The following is a 27,460-nucleotide window of genomic DNA, read 5'->3' as shown; positions in this document are numbered from 1 at the left end:
GGGAGGGGCTTAAGTTTTGAATCCTCATCATGCCGAAACGGCTACAGACTCGTTATCAAGATGATGCATTTGAAGTACTGAGTCAACTCTTTTATAAATGAATTAATAGTTTTAAACACTGTCCACTTTCAGATTTAAGCCTTAGCTGGATAATTCACTTCACTTAGAGCTTTGTTACACACTACCTGGAAGGTCATTCTCAAAAACCCCATAATAAAGGCTTTTTAACTCACAAATCAGATCCTTTAGATATTCTGACAGTGACTGAGGCTTTCAGTTTCCACAGAAAAGAGCAGTGAGCACAGGTTTTAAGCTGTAACCCTGGACCATTCCTAAAATTGGTTAGAGTTATATACCTGAACTTTTAAAAATTGCAAGACCATCAATGTTTAATTGTAATTTGAAACTGTAATTTGTCAGCTTCCCAAAAAAGCAACTTAACATGTTCTGTTTGCCAAAATAATAGAATGACCAACTTCCCAAATAAGAACACTGTGGCAAGTCTGTGTTTTAAGTAAAGTTCTGGTATCTTTTGGCAAAAAGACTATTTGAGACTAGTTACCCAAATGTTTTATGGAACAGAAGCTTCATTAATTTAACTGGTTAACTCAAAAAGAATAAAAGAACATTAGTCAGCTAAAATAACAACTGCCTTTTTCATGTGCACACTCGTTGCGACAACACACACATGCTGGATGCAATGCTTTTTTTATATGTCCTGCCCATCCAGGTACTCAGTAATGGGGTCAAATATCACATTAACATTCAATAATAATATTTATTTTGTTACATAATATGTATTAATACATAACATCATCCAAGACTCGAAACACTTTTTCTTCCAGGTTGTGACTTTATGCATTTTTATGCGTTTATGCAATCCATAGCCAAAATGCTACATTCATTTAGAAACATCCATGTTAATATACCCTGTCCTCTGAATACCTCCCATTTTGTGAAGAAGTCCTGTAGTTGCCATAGGCCATACTTTCACTGTCTTGACCACAGGTGTAACAGTTTTAATTTATGCTGTCTACTGTGAATAATGTAAGTGTAATCGATGGTCCTCATAGACCTGAGTCTGGGTAAACCTGGACTCTACTCATATACAAAATTAGAGTGCACCTACATTTTTTTGCAGCCTACCTCTGATTTTCTTACCTGAGTCTGCAGTCGTCATCTGAGCAAGTGTTTCCCAACAGTAAGCAACTTATCTTAATTTGAGAGTATTCATTTGGTTATGCCACAGAAAGTAAACATTCAGGAAATTGTGTTGTCTGTAAAATCCTAATTGTGCTGCATCTGTGGATAGTCTTAAATATTGCTATCTGTGTTTTTAATATTAATAAATTTATAGCTCAACAGTGTTAACATTTATTAAAATTTTACAGTGAAGATTATTTATAGTATGCAGTGTTAAATTTGATTATTATGCATTTTATTTAACTGGAAACTAGTTAAATACCTCAGAAACCTGAAAGCAGTTTATTTTAGTAGTATCTTTGCTATATTGTATACATTTAGTATTGTATTTTGCTTGTATTTTTTTTTCTTTTTGTTGACAGCATCCTGTTTTTTTTTTTGAACTTATCATGTACAGAACCACGGCGAAATCAAAACCGAACCATCATAAGTCTGTATTGTTCCACCATTAGAAAATATGCTTTGACACATTGTAAAAGTACTACAGAAATAAAATATAAATGTGCTCAGGTACAAATGTACAAAATGACAGTACAAATGAGTCCTCAGGACCACGATTGATAACCAACAGTTTACCAAAACGTCAAGATATACACAGGTTTAAAATCAAGTTTCAGGCTGATGTTCAGTGTCCTTTGTTTTTTCTTGATTAGAGGTCATCTTTAAGTCCGTGTCCTGTTTGTGTTCGTTTGCATCTTGCATTCTGGGAAAAATCCAAAAAAGAAAAAACATTATTGCCAGTAATATCAAGGAATTGCCTTCAAAATGCCTAATTAACAGAGATATAGCTAACACATTATGCCTGTTTTACATGTATGCGCAGTGTGTATGGAGAGTAGAAGTAGTGCGCAGGCATTTGCCTTTCACAATGGCTGCTTTTGCATCGTGCAGGGGATTGGCAACTGTTGCACAGATTAATCTATCTCTGTGTATTCTATCTAGTTACATATTTATCTATGTATACATAAATTCTTTTATTTTTACTGTTCATCTGCACCAATGCCCACGGCAACTTCTTACCATGCTGTTTTCTTAACCTGCAAGTCTTTACAAATTATATAGATCCTAAAGAGCCAAATGCTTCTTAAAGTCTATGGGTGTCATTCATCTCTTTTAAGGTGCATTCCGTCAGAAGACAATCGCCTGTGATATCAAGTAATTTTGTTTTTGATTGTCAGCATAACATGTACGCATATAGTTATAATAATATTTATAGAATATAGTAATAATGGTAGTAATTTATGATCAAACTAGTGTGCAAGTAAAGCAAAACCATTAGTAAAATTGTTTTAAATTTGGTTTAGTAGTTCAGGCGCAAATAAAGATTTGTTACATTTTTTTTATCATTTAAGTTCACTGCCATATTAATTCAAAAAGGCAATTTTTTAGAGCGGAAAAGAGAAGTAGGGATTCGGGTCTCCTAGAGAGGTGTGCTGCCATACAAAGGCAAAAGACCTTAACTCGCTAAAGGGTTGATATAAGAACAATGACTTCAAAGATTTTTTTGTTGTTGCCCAGACAAATTAGTTATAGATAGGACATTGGAAAATTGGCAATTACATGTTTTAGTAATGACATTTGGTGACACAGTGGGTAGCGATGTTGCTTCACAGCAAGAAGGTTGCTGGTTCGAGCCTCGGCTGGGTCATTTCTGTGTGAAGTTTGCATGTTCTCTGCGTGGGGTGCACTATAGGTGAATTGGGAAAACTTAATTGGCTGTAGTGTATGTGTGTGAACGAGAGTGTATGGGTGTTTCGCAGTGATGGGTTACAGCTGGAGGGGCATCCCCTGCATAAAACACGCCATAAAGAAAATGATGAATGAATGAATGAATGAGTAATGACATTTATCTACATAAAAATAATCTTGTGCTCAAACTTGACCTTTGACCCCTATTTTGAAGTTAAAGTCCTCTGCCTTTGTATTGTATGCAAAAACTGAGAAGTCGTGCCAAGGCAAACCTGTAGTGTCTGGTAATCATGATATTTACTTACAATTGAATTACTTCAAAAATGTAACACATAATATATAATTAGTTTCTGTAATTTGTAAGTAATTGTTTACACTATTACACTATTTTTGTCTCTGTATTGTAACGTTACACTAATGTTGCATTAATTTTGAGTTCATTTTCGATATCATGCGTATGACCTAGACTGTACATCAGCGGTTCCTAAACTTGTTTAGACTGGCATACTCTTGAACATCCTTTTGCATTCTCTTTTCCCCTTAGACTAGTCACTTCTCCTATTAAGGCACATTTGCAATTTAAATAAAAATTTCCATGGAACTCTTTACCTTTCTAAAATCTTTTTAAAATGAATAATGTGTCAAATAAAAAATTTAAAAAGAAAAATATGCAACAAAAGTAAAAAATAAGTTATCCACGTATTAACTAAAACTGCCAGTTTGGTGGTGGTAAAGCTGTGGCTGTATCTCAATATGCGTTCTTCAGCGGTCTTGCGTTCTCGTGTTCTCGTGCAACGTCATCATCAGCTTACTAAGTTCAGTTCCAATACTCAAGACCGCAAGTACGGAGAACGCGTGAAACTTCCCGGATGTTATTTTTGATATCGAGGACGCAACGATATAGACTTGAGCAACGAACTCGCTCTGGAAGCCCCAGAAGTCATTGCGACTGGAGGTGGGAAGAGCTGCATTTTATTTAGATTTATTATTAATGTTCAGAGATATCACTTAATTACCTCAGGAGTTTCCCTAAATGAAACGGTGAAAGTAAACATTACCATGGACATCTTAATAAAGGAATAAACACATTAAGGGTGTTTGTTTGCTGAATTCGTATTAAAATCTGTTTTATTTATATTGTGCGACATAGATTTTTAATGTTTTTATGCAAAGTATATGTTTTGAAAACGGGGAAAACAATAAATCGTTGTATGAAGTCTGTAATGTTTAGCATCTGTAACGCAGCATCTCAATTCTCAAAGGACATGTTCTCTGCCCTCGCGGTCTCCTAAATTCGTTCTTCTGAGGACACCTGGCAAGACCGGTCTCCACAAGAACACAAGTCCGTTCTCTGCGTTCTTGGAATTGAGAAACAGCCACTGTCTTGAGACTTTGACCTTTGACCCCTATTTTGAAGTTACAGTCCTCTGCCTTTGTATTGTAGCAAAGACTGAGAAGTCGTGCCAAGGCAAACCTGTAGTGTCTAGTAATCGTGCTATTTACTTACAATTGAATTACTTCCAAAATGTTACACATAATATATAATTAGTTTCTGTAATTTAAAATTAATTGTTTACATTTTGGTCAAATTAAATACACTATGTCAAATTAACACCAGGTGTTCATCAGCAGTGCTCAACCATCACTTAATTAATCCCCTTCATTGTCTCATTAACTTGAACTCTGCTGCTGAGTACATTTTGCTCAATTTAGAGAGGGACCAAATATTCTCTGAACTGAGTACATTTTACTCTGAGGATTTTACTGCGTGGCATGTGCTTATGACACCTGCCCGATAGGGAAATAAAAGAAGACAACACTTTACCATAGTGTCATTGCTGTTTAATATGGATCCAGTGAACTGTCCTTCATTACAAATCGCTCCGATTAGTCTGAATACTTGGTAAGTATACAATACATGAGCATGGGCAAGAATTCTCACATTATATTCTACTTTCCAGACAGCACTAGCTTTTCATCTGGTTTCACGCCTATTACTTAAATGATGACATAATAAGGACTTCTGAAATTGGTAATGGTCAAATTAACCACCACCGGAACTTTTAAAATTGGCGGAAAATCACTAACTGAGCATACAGCCATGGTCACAGCAATTGGTTGTTGCCTGACTTTCTACCACTCGTTATTATTATAAAATTCCCTTCAAGACCTTGGCTTATCCCTAAGCTTATTTTACAACTTTCAGTTCTGTTAAGTACAACTATTAAATCCAAGGTCCAAATGATTTATTTGAAATTGCTGTCTTTCCTGTAGAATATCCAGTGGAAATACACTGTCAGCTCTCCTCTACCCTTAGCCCACAGCCCCCCCCTCCAACACTAATGCTCCATGCCATCTCAATAATCCAACATCCTCAATCTGTACTCCACTATTACCACACCCACTTTCTACTCCACTATCAACAGAAACCTCTGAAACCAGCAGAAACGGCTCGCACTAAGGGCGTACCCACACTATGTACAGTTGCCTTGAAACGAGCCAAAGCACGCTTGTCCACCCCCTACCCCCCCGTCTCCCCCAACGGCCCGCACTCACATTACATTCGAGCCTGGGCACGCTTATGTCATCGATGATGCGCTGGTCAGAAGCGATCTCGCTCAGCACATTGGACATTTCTTTAGTTATATCGTTGAGCCAGAGCCGGCCAAGTGAACCATGCCTGAGCCCAATTCAGCACACTCACACTTCTCAAATGATCCGGGAAACGGGCCTGGGCACGGTTCGGATAGCATAGTGTGAGTAGGCACTGAGCTACATTCCCCAACAAGGTTGTTGTTCGAAGTGATGTTAGTAAGGCCAGCAGAGGGTGCTCAACCTGTTGTCTGTGTGAGTCCTAATGCCCCAGTAAGAGTGAAGAGAACACAATACTGTCAGTGGGCAAAACCGAGGTCCTGACTCTCTGTGGTCATTAAAAATCCCATAGCACTTCTCAAGAAGAGTAGCGGTGTAACCCCGGTGACTTGTCCAAGTTCTCTCTTGAGCCATTAACCATCATGGCCTCCCAATCATCCCTGTCTCTATCACCATCGCTCGACTCCACCGATAGCTGTGTCCTGTGGCTGCAGTCGCATCATCCAAGTGCATCCTGCACACTGGTGTTGGTGTGAAAGGACAATTCCCCATACACGATAAATGCGCTATATAAATTTACATTACATTACATACACTCTCCTGCCTTGCCGCAGCAGTTAAACACTTTCGCAGGAGTGCACATTGCCTTTCAATACTGCCTATCATTGCACCACTCTAGCAGAAGTGACCACTCTCGCTTGAGCCACTTACACTTGGCACCTGTTTTCAACTTTGCTCCTGCAGGAGCCTCTCTTTCTTCTAACACAGTTGCCTCAAAGCAAGAACCTCACTTGTTCGAGTCCAGGCTGGTCTAGTTGGCATTTCTGTGTGAAATTTACATGTTCTCCCCATGGTCGCGTGGGTTTTCCTTGTCCTCATTTGTAAGTCGCTTTGGATAAAAGCATCTGCTAAATGACTAAATGTAAATGTACTCTGGTTTCCTTCCATAGCCCAAAGACATGTAGTATAATTGAATTAAATAAACCAAATTGACACAGTATATGAGTGTTTTAGACTGGGCATTTACCGCATAACCATACAAGCTGACTTGTTAAATGAATACACCACCTACATGTTCATTAATAAAATAAATGAATTAAAAGCTGTTTGTGTGGTGAGATTTTTGTATTCATGTTTAAGTGTTAGTCTAATTTCAATATGCTGTTTATAGACGATACTTATAAGCCATGGTCTTCACATTAATATTAATTTATATGCATCTAGTCTCATATAGCCATACTCAAGACTTATGGCTTTGAATGTTCAAGGACTGACCTGGGCTGAGGAGCAGGTTGGATACTTTGCAGGACATCCCAACTGGATGTTAAGCTTGCCATGATGAGAGATAAAACAAACAAAAGAAATCACAGGCAAAAGAAAAGGTATGTTAAAGACGAAAACAGAAACACAAGACAAACTAGTCTAAATACATTTTTGAATCAGATGTTTTTTTTAAATAAATATTCTGCACTGAAAACACAAATTATAAATACAAAAAATTACAGGAGTTTCCCATGAAATAATAAAACAGGAGGGTGGTGGCAGGTGATCGTATTATCTTTAAATAGCATTAATCTCTAAAAAACACACAAATAAACAATTGTACAGAATATTTAAAAAAGTCTTACCGAATAGTTTTTACAATGAACCAGATAATAACAGCCAAACCAATACATCCAAACAGAGATCCAATCACAATTGCTGCAATTTCACCTGAGACAGAGACAAGATGTTGTAATAAAAAGATGCAATAATATGAGCATAAATATAGCATAAAGATATAGAGCCGACTAAAGACATAAAGAAAAACTATTTTCAAATATTGAATGTTTACACATTCAAATTACTAATATACTAATTAGTATTAAGTGTTTCTCACCAGCAGTATAGATTTGAACTGAGACTGGAAAAGGGAACAGTGTGAGAAAAAAAGAAGTTATAGGCAGTACAAGAAAATGTTAATTATTTTGTTGATTCATACCACTTCAATGATAAAAAAAAGTTCAACCAAAAATTATGACATCATTTGCTAATCCTTATGTTATTTCAACACCATATATTATATATTTTTTGGGAATACAGTTTTTTTTTTTCAAGAATCAGTATGTAGATATACTTTATAACAAAATATATCAGAAGCAATCCATATGACAAATGTAAACTGGAAGATATTTTATCATAAATTCTCTTATACCTGTATGTATATATAAATTATATATATATATATATATATATATATATATATATATATATGCTGGATTAAGTAATTTGTAACACATTTCCATGGATAAAAAGGATGAACTGAAATTTGGCTGTTGCAGTTTTAGTTTCTGTTTACTTTTTAAGAATTCTATTATTTAAAAATACCATTGACAAAATAAAGTGTTACTGGTTTTAGCAAAGGAGTCAGCAAATGATTACACAGTTGTGATTATATAACCCTTTACATATGTGCTTTCAAGTCCTTAGAAGAAAAATCATTGAGTATCTGACACATTTATTTTTATGCTAGAAACATTCGAAACAGTCCTAAATTCCTTCCTCAAGTGCTATTACATCTGTTTCATACTGCTCTCCCAACATGTAAACAAACTGTACGGTTACATAAACCCTCACCCACAACCATATTCTCTCTTCCCCTCCCTTTTTCATTATTTCCCTCTCTTTCCTACCAGGAATGAAAGAGGACAGGACAGTTCTGTGGTTAAGTGGTTGTGTGGCACGGTAGTTATCCTGGAGAATGGTGGGTTCTTCCTCTTCTGCCTTACTGGAATACAATACTGTCTCTAATTTTAACAACTAATATAAGAACAAGAGAAGAAATTTGAAATATGTTATTTTTGTTATTTAACTGTTAAACTGTTTGAAAAGAAGTTTTTGAGATTTCAGAAGTTCCCCATTTAAAGGTGCAGTAGGTGAATTGTGAAAAAGCTTATTGGGTATACTATCATTGAGAACACATGTCCCTCCCTGCCTGAAGTTGTGAATGCACACACGACAAATAGATGACCACATTTTAACACTATATCACATCATTCACCAAAGAGAAGACTTACTAGTACTTTATATTAAATACTGCAATTCCAAACTTTTTGAAAACTGTATTATATCTAGCACGTTTCAGTTGTATACCAAGCCAAACATACATGTCCTAATGTGCAGTATTTCATGCATGCAAAGATTTCCATGGTGAACGTTTGGTTTTGTCTGCTGACATCTACGCAGACAAGCACTTTGTGCAGTGTTCCCATAGTTGTTGTCAGCACAATGTAGTAGAGGAGTAAAAGGAAAAAAGGACTGCTAAAAACAGAAATATTCTGTCATCCGTATTGCTTTTTACTTTACACTTAAGTTATCAAGACATGACCGGCATCGCTGCTACTCACAGCGATTGTGTTTAAAGAGTGTTCATATTGTTTTATGTAGGGATGCACAGATATAATTTTTTTGGCTGATATCGATAACCGATAACTCTTCAGACTTAGAGGCCGATAGCCGATATATAGAGCCGATAATTATAAATATTTCAGAATGTTACATTTTGAGATTGAACTGCTCTTATGAACTGAATAGTCTATACTCAAAGCAAAAAAGCTATAGGTTCAAAATTGCAAAGTGATTATATAGACCTATATTCACGGTTTTACATAAATCAGCAAGCAAAAAATAAATTATTTCCTTTTCTTCATAGTAAATTAACATGCAACTTGACTGTTGCACAAAAATAATAGGTTAAATAACAAAATGGGATTTAATCAACAAGGAAGTTAAATATATTTTTAAATAAAATGAAAATGAAAGAGCTAAGGACTGAAACCAGCTGAAATGTTCTTGAATAAAATGTATTACAGTAATGTACATATGTAAAAATATATAATGTCCGAAAAAGCCTTTTTTTAGAGGTGTTTTGACAGTTCAGAGCCACCATACAAGCGAACAGCTGGATACAGATTGTATTACTTTAGAAAATGGCGTTTTAGATTTTTTTAATGTAATCAATATGAATATTCTGATCAAACTGAATACAATCTTACATTAACAACACATGGCAAGCAACGTGTTGACAATAACAAATAATCATATTAGATTACAAACAACCCAACAAGTTGTTAAGCACATGTGCATCGCTGCTGTTATGTTTGCACATGTGATATTTTTTTCCTGGGGCGATTTAAAGCAAAATAAACAATGGCACACATTTAAACATATCTACAATGATAAGGAATATGGTTACTTACTGAGTTATTAACGCAAAGCAATACCACATGAAGAAAGGACGGACTTTGAAGGAATAAATAATGTTAGAAGAGTACCATTATAGTGCACTGGACAAGTCTGAACAAGTTCCACCCACACATACGCAAGGCAGGCAGTTCTGTACAATTATGTAATTTATCAGCCGATAACGATATGGCCGCCGATATATCGTGCATCCCTAGTTTTATGCTTGACCAACTAGATAAATGCTTAGGTATATTTAACTGACTATATTTTGATTAAATTATAATTTACAAGTTTTAAAACATGCATACCTGTCAGAACAAAGCATACAAAACAGCATGCAAAAGCGTTATTGAAAGAAGCTCTGCCATTGTCACTTTTTCTGTTAGCAGCAGCAGGTCACCACCCTTCATGTGAATGCCCAAATTAAGCATCTATATGTGTGAACGGGCTGCGCAGATATACAAAATTACATTCGTTAAATGACAGTTTGGGCTACCTTACGTAATGATCAGCCTAAAGTGTTTAATTGGCCAAACATTTTTTAGTCCTATGCCTTACCCAGGAGGTAAAATACATATTAAGGGTGTCATGATCCTTCAAATCCTCGATTCGATTACATTTTCGATTCTAAAGGCACGATTCGATTCGATTTTTGATTATGAATAATTAATTAATTAATGACGAATGAATTATTTGTAGCCTACCGTTTAAACTACCTGAACTGCATGGTCTTTGTTTTACCCATAAACAAATCATACAGTAAATGAATAAAGGTAAGTTACACACATAATTACCACCTGTCAATCACTTTTTCTGCGGGACTCGTGAATAGGCAGTGATCTGTGTCGTTATAATGGTGTCGGTAAAAAAGGCGCACAACCAACAGGAACCAGCCAACAGTATCTGAGGTGTTTGCTAAAATGACTAAGTACAAGTGAGTGAAAGATTGAAGCAGTCCTCTGACTGCCTGGACCTGCTGTCTCGAGCGCATGGCTGTGTGTGCGTCTGTGTCTGTGTAGTCACGTGATGTTCATTTTCAGAGGTAGAGGAAGGAGAGCTGTTTAGAAATGCTACACGCCACTGTGGATGTCAAATCGTTGTTGTTCTAAAATGCCATTTAAAAACAAAGACAGTGTAAACATGGCCTTAGTGTGTACTTTTTGCGAGCGGATTTGCAACGGGGGCGGGCGGAGGTGTTTTTTTTTGTCGACAACACGAACGTTGTCAACATAGCTCACTGGAAATCCAAAATGCTTACACACCGGCGACTTCATTGAAAGAGGAGAGGGTTTAAGTTCTGTCGACGGGTCTCCTGCTTCTGCAGTTTAACAAGCACTTCAACAAGCCTGTTTTTTTCCCCGCTTGGCAAGCCAAGCTGACGTGACATGGGGGCGTGGCAGCATCGACGATTCTATTTTTTGATTCGATAATCGAAATCGAGCATAAATTTAGATCGATTTCGATTTAAAATCGGAATCGTGACACCCCTAATACATATGCATTTAGATCATTTGCAATAATGATTACTATTGCAATGCGAAGAAACTTTCAACCAGCACAACAAAAGATCTGAAGACAATCCCCTATTGCACCTTTAAGTATTAAAGATAACACATGGATTTCTGTACCTGCGAGTGAGAGATTTTAACCCTTTCATTGAAGATGGTCCAGAGGACACTCTCGTGGCAGGGTGGGGTGGTGAGTGAGCCATTGTAGCGAAAATATTGGCTGAGATTTTCAGGTAACAGAGACTGTAAATCAAATGATGGGATAGCCACCTTCTGTCCTGTAACAAGTTAGACAAGTAGGCTATCAAAAGTTGCAAAAGTGTCTTATATTTTTTTAAACAAAAACCTGAGGCACAATAAATCACACGAAGACATACAAAAAGACGTGCCTGCATATCTGATGCGTCCCAGATAGTTAAAAATACTTCCATATGCCTGATTAACCTCTTCACCTGTCTGACAAAATAAACAACAGAATGAGATGCAGATACAGTTGTAATGTTAATTGATAACACACACACATACTGTATGTCAACACATTTTGAATCTTAATATAGTTAGAGAAAAGGTACACTCACCTCAATTAGGATCCCTAACACAGCCAGGCCATTCTTCTGCATCATAGCTTCTGACAGATTTGCATAAACCTCTGTATTGTAATGGACAATATGAAGCTGACAGAAAAGAGAGGGTGTGTGTGATTAGGGTATAACATAATTAGGCAGTTCTGCATGCTGCATATCATGCAATAGACATCTTGTTTTCTAAAGTTGTCATGCAACGAAAGTTCCCCATCAGGAGGAAAAATTCAATGCTATGTGGAAAACTTCCACTATGGGGATTTTATTAGAATCCAATCATCTGAAAAAGTTATAAAACGGGCCAATGAGTTGACAGCATCAGCGTGCACATCTGGTTGCACATCAGGCTGCTTTCAGAGCCTTTCACAAAGCTTCTAAAAGAGTCTTATGAGGGTTTCTCCGACTGTGATCAACAGAGAGAGAGAACGAGAAAGCAGCCTGCTTCTCCCGGTCCAGAGTGTGCGATACGCGGTGAGACAGTTGAACTGGGTTTCTTCCTTGCCTGACGTTCTTTGGGTCCAGTCATCCAGAGTGGTTTGTATTGTTGCAAGTTTCCTAAAAGAGCAACACGGTCGTGCAAAGCGTCATTTTCAAGATGTCGTTTCGAACGTGCGTTTCTGGATGCGGTGGTTCCCTGTCCTTGATGATGGGTACGAGCACTGTGTTGCATGTCTGGGGGTCCAATCTGTTTATGCGGTGCTTGCGGACAGTGCATGCCATCAATGTGATGGTATGTCTGTTGCGTAGTTAAGATCTTGGCTCGCTCTTGCAAACGAGTGACCCGCCCCAGTTGTCCCCTGCATCGCGGCTTTTACATTCTTTACAATTTTTACATGTTCTTTTAGGGCGTACTCACACTAACAGTGTGCCAGAGTGCTTTACATGGGCTTTAGCGCGGTACACTTGTGTGTGAGTGCAAAACGCGCCTATCCCCGAAACTGAAAGCGAGACGTGACTTTTAAGGGTCTGTTTCTTATGGATTTATTAATCATTCTTACTGTTTAGTGAACGCAAACTGTCATAGTTTATTAAAGACGCAAACCCCTTACTGCCCCACAGCTGCACACCTTCAGCAAACCTAATTTTCCTAATTCTTGCAGCCCGAGGACTTTATGACTGTTTATGAGCGTCAAAAGTGGCGGATCTGATCTGCGAATTTTGTCATTTGTGCCACACTAGCCACTGCGTAATATGCGAAGTGAAGTATAAGCAGTGAATGGTTCAGTCCTGATTTACCCCCACGCAGTTTATGTAATGGTATGGCCCTGATGTGTGTGTGTGTGTAGTTAAAGATGTGTGCGCACTGGTGTGTGTAGCCTGCAGTGCGTGTTTTAATAATGACAAAAAGCAAAAGTTACAACACGAAGCTCGCCTAACTTTAAAATGATTTTGAGGCAGAGGAGGTGGGAAAGGGCCATAATTGCAGCTTGCGCTTATGTTTGTTTACCTTTCGGAGTCCCAGCTATCACGCAGTTATCCTCATTAGTCACGGAGGACGACGCTTGTGGTTGGCACGTTGGTATGATGACTGCGCCGACGTGATCTTCTTGCAGTCAAACAATGCAAAAATGCTTTAAAGTGCAGTGTACGCGCATTACAGCCTCACATTTGACAAGCTCTGAGCGAGTGGGCGTAACCGTCGTAAACTATTGATTTTTAAGATAGCCTCGCTGCAGCCAGTCACCAGCATTTGATCTGAGCATGTTAAGGATGCCGCAGGTTTTCTCACAGACGTTGACAAGATTATACCCTTGGGTATCGAAATTTGGTACCGAACAAAAATTATTTTTTCGATACTCGATAGTATCAAGACGATTCGGTCGGTGCTTAAAAAGTATCAAACTCGATACCCAGCCCTATAGGTGCCTGCTATGAGCGATCCCCACTGGCTCATATGCTCACTCAGCCATGATGTAGTCCCCACTTCTTAGGCGGGCTCGTGTCTTCCCTCCCCACTAACCGACTTCTCAAATGAGTATTTCCTCTTTCAGGGCTAGACCATATGCTTTCTTGCCCCCAGGTGTCCCCATTTGGGCAGCAGATGGTCTCCGCAGCCTCCTCAATATCTGGACTGCACGCTTTCCCAATGTTTAGTCATTTTAAAAAACATTACTAGAATTAACTAGGTATATTTTTAGACTCCCCACAATATATATCTGAACCAGTGAAACCTCTCAGGTTAGAGCTTGGCATAACCAAGTTTCAATCGTTGTGGTTCTTTTCCCATAGTGAAAGTTTTCCACATGGCATTGAAGTTCCCCTCCCCGATGGGGAACGCAACAGTTACTAAAGTAACCCTCGTTCCCCAAGGAAGGAACAGAAACACTTTTTCTGATGACAGTGAAAACACTTTGAATACACATTTTTGTTTTTTAAAATGATAACAGTAGTAGCCCCCAATGCTCAACAAATTTGAGTCTATTATATATTTCTGACCCAAGTAATGCTTAATTATAGTGATATCTGCTTATTAGATTTACAAACCTCTGCTGAAGTGCTCTGTCCATTAATAGTGTGTTCGCTTCCTGTTGCTATGCCCACTCCATTACCCCAGTGCAGGTGCAGCTGCACAGCACTATAATGTGATGGCAACCCCCCTACACCCATCCAGTGGGGCAATGTCATCTGCACTGTGTAAGAAATAAAACAGAAGGGACAAATAAAGGGTAAGGAGGGTTGTGTATTTCACTTTTTCAGTATTTTAGAGTCATGTGAATTTAATACATAAATGATATTGATAAAATAATATTAAAAATTATAAAATTACCCACCAAGCATGGTAAACCACCCTGGTTTAAAGGGCACATAATAATTTTAATTATTCAGGAATACTACAAGTCTCTATAAACTTTGAACTAATTTACCCGTGTGGCCATTATTAGAGAGGATGAATGGTCTTCTCCCAGGCTGGTTGTATCCCATGGGCTGCACAGGAATTAGTGTTGGGTCATGTAGTGTTTGTGATGTGTCCACATTTACAGGTGACTGATTGAAACCACCACATTCAGGAAAGAACTCAATCCATTCTGGTTGTCCCACAGCACCTAACACAAAAGGTGTTACAGTGAGGTGAATGTTGCGGTGGAAGTTGGTCAATAAAAATTTGTACATTTTAAAAAAAAATTCTAAATTTAAAATTGGCCCAATAACTCTGTACCCGAATGGCAGTCCTCATCTTGCCCTCAGGAGACCTCACTAGGCCCTGGATGGGCAGGCCCTTTTTAAAGTTTAAAGATTTGAAATAGTTCCTCCTCTGATTTGTATAAATGAAAGACACTATATGTGTGACATTGTCCCATTCAAGACATATTTTACCATGTGATATTGAACTTATTCCTCTTAACAATTTAGTGTGTGTATACATTTAAAAGCGGTGTAGAGGAAGACTAGTAATCTAACTGAAAACAAGAAACTATATACAGCGTGGCCAACACAAAGAGATCTACTGACAGCTGCCCAACTTCTCTGGATAATGGAGTTTCCATTGTCTGTACTTCCACAATATCTTGGAAGCTGTTTTATTATCACTGTAATGGATTGTATACACTAGTGGACTATAATGTTAGGTCTTTTACAGCACACCTTGATTGTTGGACTGTTTTAGAGCAGGGGTTCCCAAACTTTTCAGCCCGCAACCCCCAAAATGAGAATGCCAGTGACTCGTGACCCCCAATATTCTCTGAGGTGGTGGTTATAAATACAGAAAGCTTGTATGCAATGACGCACACACACCAATAGACCCAAGTCTATTCTTTGTTTTTTTTATGTATGTCAGTGCTGTAAATGGGCTAGAAAAATTAACCTGGTGTTACAAAATCTGCTGCATCTGACAGTATTGCTGTGTCTTTAGTATAATGTAATTACCCGAGAAGTCACAATCCAATAGAACTAGTAACTATAAACTACTATAGTAACTATATAGTTTATAGTAACTATAAACGACTATTTTTTCTCATCAGTAGGTTATTGATAAAATACAGTAAGTCTTAAGGTTTAATAAAAATTAATTGATTTTTGAAAATCACCAGGCGACCCCCCTTCATTGTCCCGCGACCCCTCGGGGGGTCCCGACCCCCACTTTGAGAACCTCTGTTTTAGAGTATGGGTTTCTTGTTTTATTATGTTGTCTATAAATACACCTTTCCTACTACAGTTATTTTTCTGTCATTCCTTTAACACTTTCACACAGCTAGAATTGTATTTTAAACGTTGTTACCTCCTTCTGAGGCAGAGACCCATATAGCAAAACTTAAAATAACATTAATATTGAATTAACAATCAAAAGGTTGAAACTTCAAAATTGAATCACTGTATAGGTCAAGTGAGGACTTCCTGGGACTGCGTGATTGCTGACATGTAAGGCTAGCACTAATATGCTAACGTTTTGCCAGAGAGCCAACTCTCAATGGCCCTGCACTTGCGGCTCAGTGGAGCCCTGATGTCAGCCCTAAGTGGGCCCCATTAAGAACCTGCATAGGTTTATTTGCAGGGGAATATAAGTAGTTTTTCAGGAATAATGTGCGTTTATGTGCATGTTGTTCTTGAAAGATTATATAATTATAAAATGATTTATATGGTGACACAGAGGCGCAGTAGGTAGTGCTGCCGCCTCACAGCAAGAAGACCCCTGGGTCTCTGGTTTAAGCCTTGGCTGGGTCAGTTGGTGTTTTTTTTTTGTGGAGTTTGCATGTTCTCCCTGCGTTCACGTGGGTTTCCTCCGGGTGCTCCGGTTTCCCCCACAGTCCAAAGACATGTGGTACAGGTGAATTGGGTAAGCTGAATTGTCCATAGTGTATGAGTGTGTGTGGATGTTTCCCAGAGATGGGTTGCGGCTGGAAGGGCATGCGCTGCGTAAAAACGTGCTGTATAAGTTGGCAGTTCATTCCGCAGTGGCGACCCCGGATTAATAAAAGGACTAAGCCGATAAGAAAATAAATGAAAGATTTGATTCACAGATTTAAACAACGTGGCTATAAAACAGAGTAATCCATAAATCTTATAATAAAGCAAAATATAGCAACAGAGATGAACTGTAATCCTGTAATCCACAATATCCTATGGCCCTACATTATAAAAATCAAGGTCACGGCAATCACAGTTCATTAAAAATAGTTGGTATCGAACATGTTTTTAATTCTACAAGAGGAGAAGACAGGAATAAAAGGTTAAAACAGAGAGACTTTTTGTATCGATACATTAAAAGCAACCAGATTTTCAGGTTTTAATGGCGAATTACACTTTTCTTCTTTTTTTGTTAATCAAACAGTTACTCTACAGATGCTTTACAGATTATAATATATCGTTAAATATGTATGTGTTTGTATATATATATATATATATATTCTTATGTGTACATGTTTATACATATGTATGTGCACATGCATGTGTTCGTATGGGTGTATATATGTATATGCCATGTCTAAGCATATCTATCGGTACATACTTGTTTATTAGCTATATATATATATATATATTTTTTTTTTTTTTCATATATGGAAGTGTATGTCTGTGTATCTGTGTTCTATCTATGCCGAATTAATGATAATAGTTGACCTTATTTGTTAAATTATTTGAGTATTGTTGATGAGATGATTAGCTGAGTCATGTAGTACTCAAAAGAGACTCTCGACGCACCTGACCGCTGTTACCCAGATGAAGGCAGTTTCCTGCCAAAATGCATAGGTTTTTTAAGACTTAGCCATGTGAATAAAGGCTTTTTAAATTTTCTAATTTTTTTTGAGTGCCTTGGACTGATTTCTGTTGTTGTTTTGATGAATCCCCTACCCAAAGAGCACTGACCAATTATTTGAGTAACCCCCTGAGCGATTTTTGTTTGTTGTTTTTGAGTCTGGAAATATTATTTCATAATTGCAAAATCATAGCCTAAAAAATAACCACGAAGGAGCATTATATAGGCATTTTAAGAAGTAATTTTTCACCAATATTCCACACAAGAAGAGGAAATGAACTTAGCTGTTTTCCTGCTTTCTCTTGAGATTACAGGATCACTTTTTTTTTGTCCAAAATATAACATATTTTGAAGAATTGTTTAAATTATAATGTATATCTCACAAAAAAAGAATGTGTAATTGTATAAATCTTCCAAAACAAATTGTGCAATCTATGGATGTTTGAGTGATCTCTTATTATACTGTTATCTTATCAGCCAAAGCAACAAAGAGACGGAAAAATACCTGCATTATAAGGATTATATGAGTAAGCCAGAGTACATCTTACATGGATGCAGAAATATAGTATCAACAAAGATATAAAGCAGAAGCAAATGAAAAGTTCAACCAGATAAATACTAAATATTAATATTTTATGTATTTTAATGTATTATTACAGTGATAAATTATTTGTTTCCAAATAATTCCAAAATTCCAAATGGTCCTCATTATTTTCAGAAGCATGATGTGTATTTATTAATACACTTGTAATCATAACTATATCATAAGTATCAATTAATATAGATTTGTTGTTAGTTATCATAATATAACAATCCCTGATTAATTGAGATTTTCACTGGTATTGAGGCTTTTATGAGTTAACGTTAATGTGTAAAACGAGCAACGTTGCAGATCATCATTTGACTCAAGAGGAACTCACAAGTTATAAGATAATATGGTGGCCCAAAGCCCCTGCCTGATGGCTCTTCCAATAAAGCCCTGGAAGTGACAGTGAAAACGCAAGCATGCTTTTTTTTTGTCCAGGCAGTGAAACGTGGCTATTGTGAAGTATTAGCTAAGTGTTAAGTCATGCAAAATAATGAGGAGGCACATGGTTTCAAAACAAAGACTACATACACACATGTTCATTGTCAGTCTGCATGATTATAAATACAAAGACAGGGCAGTAAAAAAAAAACGTTTTTAAAGACAAATCTAATAAAAAATTCTATTTTGATTTTCAGTGAGTTTGTTTCTGCTTGGTGCCAAGTCAGGTCTGACCCACATAGTCATTAGAGGCGCACTCAGATCTTGTTCACAAAGAAGATTATTCCCTCAAACCCCTGCTAAACTCTCTGTCTCTGTGGTTACCAAGGTGATCTCTTTGACAACACTGTACCACACATTCTCCATCTGACCTCTTGCATGATGCCCCAAATATTTGTTTGATTAGATTATTTCATATTTAACGAGTGTTTAATAATAAATAATAGACTATAAATAATACAGAAAAAGATATTTTCCAAAGAACATAAACATTTTAGAATGAAGACATGTATCTGCTTCTTTTTCCATTTAAGTAAAACATTGTTTCTCTCCTCAAAAATATGTAAAATAATAATTTATTGTATAGCAGTAAGTATAGCAGTAAATAAAAAGCTGAATGTTTGTAATCATAAATGATATGCCTTACATCACGTACTCACCTGTGCTTATTTACTTTTATCAGGAAATTTTATTATTTATTTTCTTATTTATTGTTTGTTTTCTGTTTCTTCTAAAATGAAATTGGCTTATGAATGAGAAATGTAAACCTAATCACAAGGGAATGCAATGCAAGTAGAATAGAAAAGTCACAAAATCTTGGAAAACTTAAAAAGAAGAAATAAAGAACTGTATTACCTGTATATGTCCATTTTGTTGCTATGAAAAAAGGAAACAGGGAATAAAATATTCATTAAGCCTGATTTCTCAAATGAATAAATAAATAAATAAACATCAACAGCATACATGGACAACTGGTAACACCAGAACAGTTTAATTCTTGTTTATTAAATGTTGCTAAATTCATCTGTGTTTAGTTGTAATGGTAACCATAAAGGCGATTTTTCAGGCTACTGGATTAATGAAACAAATAAATCTTACCACTTCCTGAGCACTCCACACACTTCAAAACAAAAGAAAAAGCCAAGGTTGTCCAGATATGATCCATGATTTCACTATTCTCCCAACGCGCAACTTACACTCACACAATTAATATAAATTTAGAATTAATATAAAATTTAGACACACTAGTAAGGATTAAAGGACAATTGAATGGAAATAATCATTTGCTGCTGGTCACTGAAAAGTTGCAAGGAAAGCCTGGCTGCAGGGGTACTTTGGTGATAAATAGGGGGAGGTGGGGGAGAGAGAGAGACAGAGAGAGAGAGACTCAAAAGTAGTAATACTGAGCCAACTGCACAGCCGAATTAAGAACACTTTGGGTCATGGTGTCAGGATGAAATAATGGACCAAAAAGCAGAGGATGAGTTAAACAAGATTCTTGACTAAGAAATAAACACCTACGAAGGCGAGTTGCCAGACAACCAAAAAACTCCAAAGAACTTTAAGTGAGAGCATAATTAATTAGATAATTAGCTTCATTTATTCGTTCATTTTCCTTTGGCTTAGTCCCTGATTTATCACTGGTCACTACAGCAAAATGAACCGTCAACTACACTAGCATATGTTTTATGTAGCGGATATGAGGTGTCGTGTAGGATTTAAACTTCGCTTATCAACACATACATAAAACGCATGCACATACACCTATAAATTGCTTGCATATACAACTGTTCTATTGGATGTTCAAAACAACATGAAACTTGCTTATATACATATATACTTGACATGTGCTACACCCACATACACGTGTGCATACATATAAACTCGATCCTCGCATAAACACCCACATTAACACATGCACATACATATAAACTTGCTGCATGCAAACACACCATTACACAATTATATATATATTTTTATATGTATTTACGATGTGGATGTCATAATTGCAAGATTTTGGAATCATTTTGTTTGTTAATTATTCAGCATATACAAAAAAGAGTCCAGCGTTTTGGTGCATTAGCCTGTTTATTGATAACAGGAAAACCCACTTAAGTGCATTTCTGCTCCCTACTGGACATACGTGTGAATCGTAACCCATGATGAACAGTGACACCAATAATAAGACAAACATAAAAAACTAATATTAAACAAACATATTTTATTCTAAATAATTACTTATGCAACCTTATATTTATTAAACCCATAGCTTTCTAATAATTTTAATTGCATAATAAACCTTTAATTTTGCTGGAGTATTTCTAAGCATTATCTTTAGAATTTTTTAGAATTAGCATAATCTATTTTAATTATTCAACAGATTTAATTCCTCTATTAATTGCATTACTTCTGTTTCCTAAGCTTTGAAATAACCTGATTCATGACAAATAATGATATTGTTCATTTATGCTCAAAGGACTTTTACATTGAAATAACTTCCTTTTACACTGATAATTCATGCATATACACACACAAAATCACTTGCATATATGTATATACACAACTAACTGTAAATATGTTTGAGAATTTTATTTTGTATGTTTGCGCGAGTGTTGTGTGGGTGAATAAAAAATTACTGATTAATAAGACGTTGTGTAGCATCCATCTGGGGAAATACAGAAAAACAAAAAGGCAAGAGGATAAACGTTGAAGCTCAGCTGTTTTCAAATAAACAAACTGTACAAAGCACTAAATAAAATATGAAAATTCATGTTTAAAAATTAATATGGGTATTCCATCTATGTAGCTAATAAATATTACAAATTGACTATTGAATATTCTCTTTATATAATAACATAAATAACATTTATTTAACATTAAGTTTATCCAGCTTTGAAACACATGTACTCCATAAGCAGCCCATGGGTAATGACATTTTTAAATCTTATGCCATACAGACACAAATACATAAATTTTGATCTTTGCTTTTCTACTTACCAAACTTTGACCATCTTACAGTGTATGACTCTGACAAGCTGACTATCTATATATATATATATATATATATATATATATATATATATATATATATATATATATATATATATATATATATAATGTGAATTGTGAAGTGAATTACCTAAGTGTTTTCTTCCTCATCCTCCCTGGTGTCTGGACTACTGAGGCCTCTTTCATCTTTTGGCCTCTGGGCCTAAAGCAGTCTAGTACTGTTGGAGAACAACTTGCATTTTTTCTGTGACCTCTGACAGTCTTTTTCTTAAAACACAGCTAAGTCCCTCATTTCCCACTGAAAGTAAGATATATGACAGTGAAAATAAAATAAATTGGCTTATAAAAGTGTAGTGCTTTATAGATCAATATGATCATTAAAATATACTATAAAATAAATTAGATTCATTTAAAAAGTAAATAAAAAGAAGAGTTAAAATCGATACGATAGGGTATATGCCGAGCTAGTGCTGTTCCCATGCTAATACACTTCCGGTGACCTGTTATTGTGAACTTTTTCTCTTTTTATACGGTTTATTTTACAGCATCGATGTTATAATGTCATTAAAATACATTCAGTTAAATAAACTTTAGCATTTATTTAGTTGCTCAAGCGTAAAACGAGACAAAAAGACGTTTACTCGCATGCGCCCGTCAGAATCGGCAGGCTAACGCAGAAGCTCCATTGAATATAGTGGGGTAAAATAAATGCTCATATAATAAAGACATGGCGGGGGAAAATGTAATTTAATGCAGTGCTTCTTGTACAATTTGAGACCCACTTTAAATCGGATATCACTCAGCTAGTGGAGATCGCTGATTTTTAAAGAAAACAGACATTAAACGCACCGGATTTTGCATTGGCATTCAATTCGCCAGAAGCGCTTAACCCAGGTTAATGGCAAATTAAAAGTCCTATTAGCATGCTTCGGCATTTACCCCATTGAATAACTGCCTGAGAAAATAACAAACGTAATCCATGGAAAGTCCGCTAGGGGGAAATCAAGATCATAGAATCATAGAGCTGCACATAGTAGGCGTTGTTTAACAGCACTGTGTGACAACGTTAATACAACTCAACGCGAACAGCAGCACGAGATTGTGTCTGATGATGATTATTAAATAAATTCCCTTTTTCCAGGTATGAAATACACAGAAATATATTAAATATATCTATAAATGAGGTAAAGGGATTATTATGTGATCGTGTTGTTTTGTGAATATGGGTGAAAGGTTAAAGCAGAGATAATATCATTACCGATGCTAACCGCAATACATGCTAACCACAGTGATGTGTTGATTATCGGTGTTTAAAGTTAAAGTAAACACACTTTCAATGTCAATGTAATTTGAAAGAGGGTGTTGTATGAAAGATGTTATGATTAAAATGATGGAAAATGATCAGTGACACTTTTGTTCATAAATGTGAAAAACAGTTACTGTTGATGGTCTTTAACCCCTTTCACACAGTGATACCGGTAAATATCTGGAAAATTTCCGGAACGACTTTACCGGTATATTCAAAAAAGCGCTGTTCACACAGGCGAGGACGTTACGGAAATTTTCCGGAAAAGAGCATTCACACATCCATTCCAAAATACCGGTAAATTCTGACATCATTCACCACAAATGAGCTTTAAACGGCTGCGCTTGTATTTGTAAACATTTGACTAAATTACAAACTCTGTGGATGATCAATATTGTGAACAACTTTCGCAGGATCACTTTCTCATGTCGAGATGTTCATAATATGTGCGTGTGCAGGTGCTCACAGGCTGTTTCAAAGGCACTCACAAAGCTTGAAGGTAAACAAACAACGGCTTATCATAAGCATGTCATCGATGATTATTTGCACAGTTGGCATAAAGAAGAACATATAAATGTGATCTGACTAACTTCTAGCAGCTAAATGTGTCTGGAAAAATATTCAAAGGCTTTTATTCTCACAAACCGCGCGGACGTAAATGCGTCTGACTGTTGTGATTGGCTAAAGCAGACGTCTCACGTCAGCACGTTCTAGACGTGCACGCGCTTATTACGGTAATCTTCCTTCTGCATTCACACAGCGCAGCATTCCGGCAAATTGCCGGTAATGTTACAACTTCTCTTTCCGGAAAATAGCCAGAACGAATTTACCTGTATTTTCAAAAAGGACCTGTTCACACATACAAGCTTTCCGGAAAATAAGGTCTGTATGTGTGAAAGGGGCTATTGTTTGAATTTTCACAAGGAAATGATTGATTATAGTTCTGAATGGACACATAATTTACTTTGTGTTACTTTAAAGGAAAAAGTACTATTTATAGCACTGGGTTCAAAATATATTGATGTAATTTGATGTATTAATGTGTTTATTTGTTTATGTTTTTGTCAATTACGTATTCTCAAAGAAAAACTGCACTGTGTGACAACATTAATACAACTCAACGCAAACAGCAGCTCGACATCGTGTCTGATGATTATTCATTAAATTCCCCTTTTCCAGGGGTGCAACATAAACGACTTCTTCAAGAGGCCAAAAAAGTTGTTGAGTAAAGGAATTTGACTCATTCAAATCTACATGGCAGGATAAATTGCATTTTATTGGGCAGTTTTTTTTTTATTAAACCTACCCTCCTCAGTCATTTTGCTCCTGAGAAAAACTAACAGGCTCTGCAACCATGCACAGTGCTGTGCCATCTCCAAAACTAAAATGCCCTATTCCTCCTGCAGCCGCATTGTCAGCATCACTTGGTCATGCAGTTTCTTCTTCACTGAAATGTTTACTAAGAACCAACAACACATATATGTACACATGAGAAAACATTGCAGAATAGCATTGCCTTGTTTTGTCTTTACAAACACATCCTTAAGTAAAATCTAACTAATATATGAAAATATGTCCATAAACTAAAAACATTACTGTTACGTTCATGTTAAGCAGAATTGTAAATAAATTCTTTTGAAACATCTGAAAACTGACATAGCAATGCGATAAATCTCCCATGGCCACATTTGAGACACAGTGCACTCTCCAGTAAGAGAGTGCTCCACCACAATCAATGTTCAAGGTGTGTACAAGACCATTGTACTTCTGGATTTCCAGAAGACGGAGCTTTTTGACTTCTGCCAGCTTCCTTGATGCCGAAGCTTGCCGCTATCTAGAAAAAATGAAAGTACAGGGTAGGTATCTTCAATGCCAAAAATATTAGTAATTTATTAGATACAAATGAATAATTCGATGACAGAGCTCTGGGTTACTTTACCCCAATGCAATACAGGAATTACATTCAGGAGGTTCGCAACTAGCATACATTTCCTGACTCCAGCATATATACACAACTGATCTTAACAGGTGGAGTTTTGGTGTAACGTCAGTTCAGTTCATTGTTCAGTCCTCCATTGGCCGCACTTTCGACATACTTCCTCTTTTTCTACGAATTCTCTGCACAACAAAAACGCATACAACTTTCTGTGTTCAATTTTAACACCTCTCTTCAGACAGGAAGTTTCTGCAGAGCTGAATTTAATTTTGGACCCACATCTATTTTCTTCTGCAAAAATGCTAATTAGTATGCACAGCACTCACACACAACCGTAGAAGTTCAGTTAATATATGACCCTAACATGACCAATACAAATAATTGTTTGATTAAAAGAAAAAGAGACAAAAATAATAATAAAAAAATGATTCCTATTTTCCAACAGTAAGTTAAATTGTCTGTAGTGTCTGTGTGTGAATGAGTGTGTACGGATGTTTCCCAGTGATTAGAGCTAAAGATCTTTGCCCGAACCCAACGGGACCCGACAGGTTCGGGTTTGTTTTCTATAATTTTAGATGGGGTCGGACCGGGCTTGGCTTGCGCAGTAGGTAAATGAACAGTCATGTGATGCATTTCGATTAGCGCGAGAAAGTAATCCAATTGTTTGTTACAACATTAAAATCCATCCCTGCAAAGGTGAAACAAATGAAATGAAAAAACAAATGACCAGTCAAAAAGAGTGAATTTCGACTTCGGGCAAGCAAGTCACCAGTTCAGAAGGAACAGTCATTCTTGCCTCCAAGGTATTTCGGCGGTCGCTCATACAAAGGCGAGGTCACTCGCTACATTGAAACTGCTGTCATGGAAAATGAAATGGATGTTCCTGGCTGGTAGAAGATGAACAAACAATCCTACCAAAAACTTGCAAAATTAGCCAGATCAGAACTCTGAATCTCGGACTGTAGCAGCAGTAGTAAAAGGGTGTTTGGTGCTGCTGGACGCACCATCCTTAGCGCAGGACTGCGCTAAAGCCAGTTGATTCAATAATGTTCCTCTACAAAAACACATAGCCTAATCTTGGTGCGTAAAGAATTTTAAAATTTTAAATAAATATGGATTAAACCATAAAATCATAATGTAGACAGAGTAAACAGGCTAATATTGGATTAGGCTATTATTTTATTATTGAGCTTCATGGTCGCCTTTGGCCAGATTTTGAAGAGAAGTGGCGAAACAAATCCTTCGGAGCCTTTATCTTAATTTCGTCATTGCCAAATACCCATCATCATTTTGTTAAGAAAGACTTCTTTTCATTGGTGTGTTGGCCAATTTAAAGGCTAAGTGTATGTACCTAGGCCTATTTAGAGTGCTGAAATGTTACGATGTTACAGAGGAGGTATTTTATTGCTTTATTGCTTTTATTGGGCTATATAGCAAAAAAATATATATATCTATCACTATATTTATATCTATCACTTTTATTGGACTATAGCATCCAATTGCTTTGTACAGCTGAATTAACAAATTTTGCGAAATGTTTTAGCTGTCTGACAATTTAAATAATAAACAAAAGAACAATCTTAATTCAGCATTTACTGTTTAAGTTTTCAACAACCAAAAACATTACCTACAAGTTATATAAAAAATAAATTAATAAATAAAACTGGTTTGGAACAAGTACAAGGTGGGTTAATAATCACAGAAGGTTCAGTTTTGGATGAACTAACCTTTTAATGGTGAGTGTAGTGAATTTAGGGTGAAATATTCTTTAAAGTAAAGGCTATTTTATTTAGGGATGCTAATGGTTACTTGATGATCGATTGTCAATAACCCCTTAATCGATAGACCTTACTGATGACTAATTAAGCTTGGACATTTAAAAGTTTAGGTATGCCTTGTGCTGTGAGACTCGTCCACGCATTACATCATCAAGTGTGTGCAGTTTACCTTACTTATGCAGTCACCCTCTTGACATAAAACCATAAAAACTTATGCGCACATCTCAGTTATATTATAGAGAGTTTTAAGTTTACCTCACAGAATAGGGTTGGGTATTGTTCAGAGTTATTTCGATACTGGAGCTAAATCGATTATTGTAGAACGGTACCTGTGCCAAAATGGTCCATGAACCGATCATTTTTAGCCACAATATTATTCGTCAAAAAATATATATTTTAATCATTATAATTGAACAATGTAAATATATGTTTATATTAATTTAAAGTAACCATCAATTCATATTTTATATATATGAACTGCATTAATATATTTCTAAATTGCATTATGCTATTAACATTACATTAGCTTACTACTAACCTGTGGAAATGCTGTAATCAAAATTAGTGAACACCTTTTTATCTGATTTTGGGGCTTGTGACTACTTTAACATGGACATCAGTGATCTAACGATTTGTTTTAATCTGAATAAGACAGTAATATGATTCAGTTGTTTACATGAGTTGCTTTTTGAATGTTACATTTATGATTCCCAGTTACATGTTATAGCACATAGATCCATCAATGTCATTGCGTCACGAACCTATAAATGTTTCCTCTGGAGTTTGTGTCTGTGGTGCATTAAGATAATCAAAAAAATCACTGTTTACGTGGACTCTTGATCAGAGTATTGTCTTAATCATATTAAAATCAGAGTATTGGTGTCCATGTAAACATACCCACTGAAAGTGCCAGATGCC

General features: G+C 36.4%; 1 protein-coding gene across 2 annotated transcripts; it reads right to left on the bottom strand.

The window, feature by feature from the left end:
- Positions 1-1,760: 1,760 nt before the first annotated feature.
- Positions 1,761-19,831, bottom strand: ca14 (carbonic anhydrase XIV). Of its 2 annotated transcripts, NM_001328144.1 has the most exons (12): positions 19,612-19,831; positions 19,369-19,389; positions 14,662-14,841; positions 14,282-14,427; positions 11,795-11,890; positions 11,606-11,672; positions 11,337-11,494; positions 8,157-8,283; positions 7,364-7,387; positions 7,113-7,197; positions 6,760-6,813; positions 1,761-1,906 (listed from the first exon to the last, which is right to left on the bottom strand). In NM_001328144.1, the coding sequence occupies exons 1-12, from the start codon at positions 19,676-19,678 to the stop codon at positions 1,810-1,812; spliced, it is 1,122 nt and encodes a 373-aa protein (NP_001315073.1). In that variant the 5' UTR covers positions 19,679-19,831; the 3' UTR covers positions 1,761-1,809. The 2 variants fall into 2 exon arrangements, 1 of the variants encoding a protein (NP_001315073.1); NR_137291.1 differs by lacking the exon at positions 8,157-8,283.
- Between the last annotated feature and the right edge of the window lie 7,629 nt (positions 19,832-27,460).

This window comes from Danio rerio, chromosome 16, assembly GCF_049306965.1.
Source record: "Danio rerio strain Tuebingen ecotype United States chromosome 16, GRCz12tu, whole genome shotgun sequence".
Classification (NCBI taxonomy): domain Eukaryota; kingdom Metazoa; phylum Chordata; class Actinopteri; order Cypriniformes; family Danionidae; genus Danio; species Danio rerio.
This window is presented reverse-complemented; position numbering and strand designations above follow the sequence as displayed.

What these genes read in the sequence shown, in the direction of transcription:
- ca14 (NM_001328144.1), bottom strand. Translation starts at nt 19,678, where the DNA reads ATGGATCATATCTGGACAACCTTGGCTTTTTCTTTTGTTTTGAAGTGT. An exon ending in TGTGGAGTGCTCAGGAAGTG is followed by an intron (nt 19,390 to 19,611) that starts GTAAGATTTATT and finishes CTTTTTTCATAG; the next exon opens with CAACAAAATGGACATATACA. An exon ending in CCTGTCCTCTTTCATTCCTG is followed by an intron (nt 7,388 to 8,156) that starts GTAGGAAAGAGA and finishes TCCCTTTTCCAG; the next exon opens with TCTCAGTTCAAATCTATACT.